Source organism: Octopus bimaculoides, chromosome 14, assembly GCF_001194135.2.
Source record: "Octopus bimaculoides isolate UCB-OBI-ISO-001 chromosome 14, ASM119413v2, whole genome shotgun sequence".
Taxonomy (NCBI): domain Eukaryota; kingdom Metazoa; phylum Mollusca; class Cephalopoda; order Octopoda; family Octopodidae; genus Octopus; species Octopus bimaculoides.
The window spans coordinates 40,178,044-40,185,937 of record NC_068994.1 but is presented as its reverse complement, the minus strand read 5'-3'; the positions used below and the strand labels follow the sequence as shown (position 1 = coordinate 40,185,937).

General features: G+C 33.8%; 1 protein-coding gene across 3 annotated transcripts in view; it reads left to right on the top strand.

The window, feature by feature from the left end:
- The window catches only part of LOC106872380 (protocadherin beta-15), a 640,647-nt gene that overhangs the window by 104,441 nt on the left and 528,312 nt on the right, over positions 1-7,894 (top strand). For all 3 annotated transcript variants that reach the window (XM_052973045.1, XM_052973043.1, XM_052973042.1), the window contains exon 3: positions 2,016-2,157. In XM_052973045.1, the coding sequence (XP_052829005.1) occupies positions 2,016-2,157 (142 nt within the window). The remainder of the gene's footprint in view (positions 1-2,015; positions 2,158-7,894) is intronic.

Here is a 7,894-nt window from a genome sequence, read left to right as displayed (position 1 = left end):
TATATATATATACACCAAGCTACACGAGCCTGGTGTAGCCATCTGGTTTCACCAGTACTCAGTCAAATCGTCCAACCCATGCTAGCATGGAAAGTGGACGTTAAACGAAGATGATGATGATGATACATATGTATATATATATATATATATATATACACGCACACACACACACATGTATGTATGTATTGTGATTTGAAAAGAAATTTGGCTGTTATTTTTAGCAAATTCAAGCAATGAAATAGATATTAACTTGTTGGTTTATGGTGATGTTGTCGATGATACTGATGTCGCTGTTTAGCCCCCAGACCAGCCGTTATTGAGTGAACCTCCGATCAAGGCCATTCTAGCAGTGTGCTTCTTGGACAGGATGACGTGTCATATGTGTTTGTGTGTGTGAATGTGTTCACGTGCGTGTGTGTGCATGTGCTTGTGCATGCATGTGCATGTGTGTGTGTGTGTGTGCATGTGTGTGTGTGTGTGCATGTGTGTGTGTGTGTGTGCATGTGTGTGTATACAGACATGTGTGAGTGGGTAGTGGATGTAATAAACTCAAATATACAGTAACAGTACAAGATTTAAGTTCTTTATTCCATTGTACAAATGAATTTTCATTTACACATTTACATAGCTTTGTTTCTCTACATATAACTGTTTAATCTTATATCGCAGCTACTTATTGCATAGTTCAGTATGCATGTCTGCATGTGTATATGCATATCTTTCTGTTTGTCTGCATATATATGCATGTTTGTCTGTCTGTCTGTATGTATTTATATTTATGATCTCATTGAGGGCCTGATGACAGTCCCTCTGAAGCTAGTACTTTAGGCTTTCATGTTCAAAATGTTGGAGGTGTGAAACATGTGGCTGCGTACTCCTTTCCAAGGCTGTGTATGTTAACCATCTGGGAAACAACAAACAAAGAGTACTAGTTTGACACTCAAGGAAAATGGAAACGTCTTTGATGTTTCGAGCCTACACTTTTCTACAGAAAGAAACGACTAAAGAAAACTTGGAGAGAGGGGGAAAAGAAGGGAGTGAGTAACAAAATGTGCCTGGATGAATGGTTTCACGTGTTGAATTGATGCATGTATGTATGTATATATGTATGTTATATCTTCTGCTGAAGTATCATAGCAAAAGACTGGTTTCAAATTTTGGCTCAAGGTCAGCAATTTTAGGGGTGGGTGCTAGTTGATTACACTGATTCCAGTGCTCAACTGGCACTTATTTTATTAACCCCAAAAGGATGAAAGACAAAGCCAACCTCTGTAGAATTTGAACTCAGAACATAGCGACTGATGAAATACAGCTAAGCATTTTGTCCAGTTTGCTAATGATTCTTTTCTACTCTAGGCACAAGGCCTGAAATTTTGGGGGAGGGATCCCAGTACACAGTTGTGTACTGGGAAAGGATGAAAGGTAAAGTCGACCTTGGGAGAATTTGAACTCAAAACATAAAGACAGATGAAATGCCACTAAACATTTTGATAGTGTGTTTATGATTTTGCTAGTTTGCTGCCTGAAAAAAGATGTCTATATTAGCCAGAAAAATCAATAAACTGGAGCTTTTGAACATAGGGCAGAACAAATATCTTGTAGTATTCTTTCTACCCAACGTAGTACAACATATAATCACTTATTAATTTTGCAATCAGAAATCATATAAACCAGTGCTTGTCTAATTAGAAACCTACAACAAATGACACAATTAGCCATGAAATGCGATTTAATATAAAATAACCAACACTAAACAAATTACCTTTAGACCAATTTTTCCCATTCTTTAACTCTTAGTCATCAAATATAAAATAGAATATGACTTATTGCTGTTATTGTGCTGACCCCATTCTCCTTCAAAAAAGCAAACTCTAATAGAATTAAGTTGATATCTTTTATTAATTATTTATCTTAATCAAAAGCTTGGTATAATATTACCTCCCTTGTGATTTACTCTTTTATTTGTTTGATATGATAAGGTTTTATGTTTCTCTTTCTTTCTGATATCCACACAGGAGTCAAATGATGCCAGTCAATGGAAAGAGAGGGACTCAGCTGTTTTATTTCCTTATCGCTATTGTGGTGTTTCTACGATTCCATGTAATAGTAAACTTGACTGTAATAAGGAAGACAAACAACACCTTAAAGATCAAGCAGGTATGTATATATATATATATATATATATATATCATAATTTTTTCCATGAAAACAGGTTATACATTTTTTTATTATTGTCCCAAAGAGATATGTAAAGGTGCATGGCTCAGTGGTTAGAACATCAGGCTCACGATCATGAAGTAGTGAGTTCAATTCCTTACCGGGATGCGTGTTGTTTTCTTGAGCAAGACACTTTATTTTACATTACTCCAGTTCACTCAGCTGTAGAAATGAGTTGTGACATTACAGATGCAAAGCTGTATTGGCCTTTGCCTTTCCCTTGGACAATATCAGTCATGTGGGGAGGAGAGACTGGTATGCATTGGCGACTGCTGGTCTTCTATAAACAACCTTGCCCGGACTTGTGCCTTGGAGGGTAACTTTCTAGGTGCAATACTATGGTCATTCATGATTGAAGGGGGTCTTTACTCTTTTGAATATAGATATAAGGTCAAAATATTGCAACAAGTGGGTGTTTAATTGATTATATCTACCACAGTTCTAGACTGGAATATTATTCAATTTTAATGACACTGAGGGATATGCTGTACAGCAATTTTTCCAATGATTCTGCTAGTCTACTGCCCTTATATATTCTTTTATGATAGTGTATAATGGGCACAGGAATGGCTGTGTGGTTAACAAGCCTGTTTTGCAACCATATGGTTACAGGTTCAGTTTCACTACACAGCAGCTTGGGCTAGTCTTCTACTATAGCAGTTGACTGACCAGTGCCTTGTGAGTGAATTTGGTAAATAGAAACTGTATGGAAGTCCATTATGTACACGTATATATATGTGTGTGTGTCTTTGTGTTTGTCCCTCGCAACTGATTGACAACTGGTGTTGGTTTGTTTACATCTCTGTAATTTAGTGGTTCAGCAAGCATTTATTTTTCAAGTACCAGACTTGAAAAATTAAATACTCGTGGTTGGTTTCTTCAACAAAACCTTTCAAGGTAGTACCCCCAGCATGGCCACAGCTGAGCCAACCAGAGCCTTATGAGTCGATTTGGTAGACGGAAACTGAAAGAAGCCTGTCATATATATATATATATATGTGTGTGTGTGTGTGTGTGTGTGTGTTTGTGCTTGTCTCCCCACCTACTGGTGCTGGTGTGTTTACATCCTCGTAACTTAGTGGTTTGGCAAAAGAGATTGATAGAATAAGTACAAGGCTTTAAAAAAATAAGTACTGAGGTCGATTCATTCAACTAAAAATTCTTCAAGGTGGTGCCCCAGCATGGCCTTAGTCTAATGACTGAAACGGGTAAAAAAAAATAAATATATATTGTATTTTGTGTTTTGGTGTGTTTAAAATGTTCTAACAATTCAGGCTAAAAAATTTTGAAGACGTTATTGTATGAAATAACTGTTTCCTGTGGTTATATTCTCATTCTTCAACTTGCTACAAGCACATTTTGGAATTTTCAGTATTCCAAAATATATTTGAAACTTGATGTCTACAGAAATATCTGCATGCAGACAGTTTGGTTCTTAATATAGATGCAGTTTTGAAACAATGAAATGTGTAAAAGCATTAGGCTGGAATATTGAAATCTTAAAAAGAACATGACTCAGACTGCTAACCAAAGAAGTATCTGTGCTCAGTATACAGGAACATTATAAGTAAAGAGTTAATTTTCTATCAGAATTGCTATTATTGGTTTTACAAAATAATATAATAATAATAATAGAATCCAAAGAATCTAGTTGTTATCTGTGTTTGCATATTGTAATGCAAGTAGTTTAAACAATGGAATAAATTTTAATGCCATCAGGAAGACAACAGGTCATGTTTTATTCGGCAGATGCTTTTATCAAAGAGAAAATAGAGAATTGCTTTCCATGAGAAAAGCACCCAATGCACATTGTAAGGTAGCTGGCATTTTGAAGGGTGTCAAGCCACTGAAGTCATGCCAAAACAGACACCGCTGCACGGAGCAGTCCTTGGACCCATCAGATCCTATAAGATTGTCCAACCCATGTTGGTATGGAACATGGGTATTAAATGGTGATGATGATGATGACAACGATGAATATAAGCCTAAGATGTATAGAATAGTATGACATATTATGAGATAATTTAATTAAGACTGTGCAAAGTAAGGCTATGTGAAGAATTTGCACCAAATTAAAAGAAGCCCAGTGCTGAAAAGAGAGAACAAAAACATAGAGGTGATCTAGATTGATATAATTTGCAGAATTTTGATTGATACGTGAGTGGTGTTTAGATCTGATAATTTGATAAGTCAGTCAATCAGTCCTCTGTAAGGTATTTTAGTTGGAATTTATGAGTGAAACTATTTCATGAACTCAAACACATTTTGGAGAATATATAAATTGGATTTGAAAAAAAAAAACATATGAAGAACTGATGGCTTATGTTTTGAGAAGGCTTGGAAAGTCTTATATTGATTCTGGCAATACTCATCTTGATATTGTTTTCAATCCTGTAATACGTAGTCTTTTAATCTCAGTCATTTTTGAGGATTTATTCCTCAGTTTTAATTCAGTGTCAATAATACGAAATCTTTATATTCTAAGAATACTGTTTGCAATGTGCAAATTAAATTCTATTTGAAATAAATTTAAGTACTTATTTCTGTATCAGTTTTAAAAGCCTTTGATAATGTCCTAGATAGCAAAAAATGCTCAGCCTTGACCTTAAACATTTGGTTGATGAAATCTATGAAGTAAGTTCATATGTGAAATATATAGAAATGTATGTAAAATTAGAGAATTCAGTGAGCTCTGTCATAAAGTAAACTAAATATTAATGATAATATTTACCATATACTCAGTCAGCAAATAGAGCACAATTTACTTTGGTAGAATGAGCAACAGCTACATTTGTAGTATTGCATTACTTGAGAAAGAATAGAAAAGAACTATCATTTCTATTAATCAGAATGCAACAACATATCAATGATCCACTTACATTCTATGTATGCAATTATTTAATTATTTAATTAGAAGTGACTAGAGTTGATTTTGAGTTTTACAAAGGAAATTACTTAACAGGGAAATATATCATTTAACGAACAGATACCACTTTTCAGAACTGTCTTATTAATGCTAGTATCATTAAAACCACAGACATTTAAATCAATCAAAATTAAATGATTTAATTGTTCTACATTTGATTGGAATCTGAATATTATCACTGTTGATATCAGTTTTCTCTCTCTAACTGCTTTTTATTGAACAAGTAATATATTTTCATTCTGAAGATGGCTTTGGTTAAATATATGATATTCACTAAAGTATTTTTTTCTTTTTTATCTGCGATTCTTTCAATCATATGCATGAATGTTTTGTATTTATTCCCTTTCAAAAATTGTGATAAAACATTCTACATTTTTTAAAATTCTCTTTTTCAAGAGAGATTCTTTAAGATTTTAGAGTAATTGCTGACAGTGAATTCATTCTGGAAATTTTCCTTTCTTTTATTTGCTAACTTGTCTGAACAAAAATTCGAAGTTAAGTTTTAAATATTTCTTAGTTTTGTTAAGTATATGTTCTGAGTAATTTCAGTTTGTAAAATCTCAAAAAAAAACCTGTCTAAATTACAAACAATGAATACAAGTAAGACAGTATGATAGTATATGAGTCTAACACAGCCAATTGAAATTATATATATATAACTATAATTTAGAAACAATAGCTCACAATAAAGTTAGTTTCAGGATTTATAAATTGCATAGATGTAATTCTTGAGGTGAGGTGTCAAAATGACATACTAAATAACATACTGAACAACAATAATATTTCAACATCTTTAAATTATACCTCCTTATAAATTCTAACAAATAAAAGAAGCTGACAAGAGAAACAATTGTTATTTAGCAAAATATATTGTTTTGTTTCCAATGAATTTATTTAAAACAGAAAAAGAAAATATTTATCTTTGTATTCTAGTTAATGCAATTCAAAGTTTTATTCTGCCATAGTACCATTGCTTTAGAAATATGAAATACAGATTTCCAAAACATTTTAATGCTGACAAATTCATTATTGAAGTGTCACATATACTTAGATATGTATGTTAGATTTTATAATAAGATGCTATAATTTTTTTTTAATATTTGTTCTATAATATATATTTTAAATTACTTGTTGATACATCCCCCAAATGATTGAGTAACGTAAAATATTTATAATGCAAATTTGATATTACACTGTATCAGAGTCTGTTTTAGAAGTTGCTTGTATTTCATAATTATCTTTTTCCTTGCTAGTTGCAGTGGGATTGTAGTTAATCTATTTAATCTCACTTGGAGTTAGGCATAACTTTCCATTTCTGATTGGTTACCTGACAAAGAGACCTAAGCTTTTGCAAATACAAGCTTAAAATTTGCAGCAATAACTACAAATTACTGACAGCTGGCCATATATCTAATGCTTAATTACTATTCTTTGTTGGCTTCAGCCATTCTATTACAGCATTGTTACTGTAAATAGTTCGTTTATATCCTTTTGAATAAATCAAGTTATTTAATTAGGTAAATCCAGATAGATGTTGATATTTTCTCATTTTAAGTCTAACACAAAAGATAATCTTTAGCATTACACTTATCCTTCATGAATTCTACTACTTATTCAAATGAAATTTTATGTTGCTTAGATATGTACAGACTACTGAACAGGGCTGGGAACTATTATCCCAATACATAAAACAAATATGTACTTGTTTAAATCTAATCTTCAGTCAGAGAAAAAGAAGTAGCTTTCTGGAAATTGTAGGCCCTTTTAGAAAAGTGTGATCAGAATCCTTGATCTTTGTCTTTAACTTTTGTATGTAAGTGTCTGTTGGGACAGAATTGCTTGAGAAAGTGTTCCTCTGAGCTGTAGTTCTGAAAGAAAAGACTAAAGAGTGTTCCGTGTTAGAGAGACAGGTGCATTAAATCACCACACACACACACACACACACATTGTTGTATTTTGCCAAAAGACAACAAGGTAAGACAACAAGAGAAAGAAAAAGACCTCAATATTATGTAAATAGAGGAATTTATCTGTAAATAATATGTGACAATTATTCGGTAGCCATGATAAAACTCAGAGTTTCAGATGCCAGGGTGGAAACCCACGCCGCCATCGATGGCCAGATAACTACTAGATATATGTCAGGAGTGCAAATATGACCACATCCTAAGTTTGTAGATATATCAGATCAGCCAGTACATATTTCAAATGTTGCTTCTTCAACCACCAGCCATCCTTCAGAATCCCAGAAAGTCATTCTGTCATGTCCCTGGTCAACCATGTGTTATTTCTTTATTACCCACAAAGGGCTACACACAGAGGGGACAAACAAGGACAGACAAACAGATTAAGTCGATTATATCGACCCCAGTGCGTAACTGGTACTTATTTAATCGACCCCGAAAGGATGAAAGGCGAAGTCGACCTCAGTGGAATTTGAACTCAGAACGTAGCGGCAGACGAAATACCACTAAGCATTTCGCTCGGCATGCTAACGTTTCTGCCAGCTCGCCGCCTTCCTGGTCAGCCATGTGTGGCACCTCAAAGATCAAGGGACCCCATGTAATATCAGGTGGAAAATAATAAATTATCCAGGCCCATATATTAATGGGAGTGGCCGTTGCAAAATCTGCATTGCGGAGCGAACCAAAGTTCTTAAGGACTATGCTAAACCCGGCCTGTTGAATAGTTGTAAAGAAGTTTTCTCTAAATGTGTCCATTTTAAGTGCTACCAACAGGAAAATTGGACCT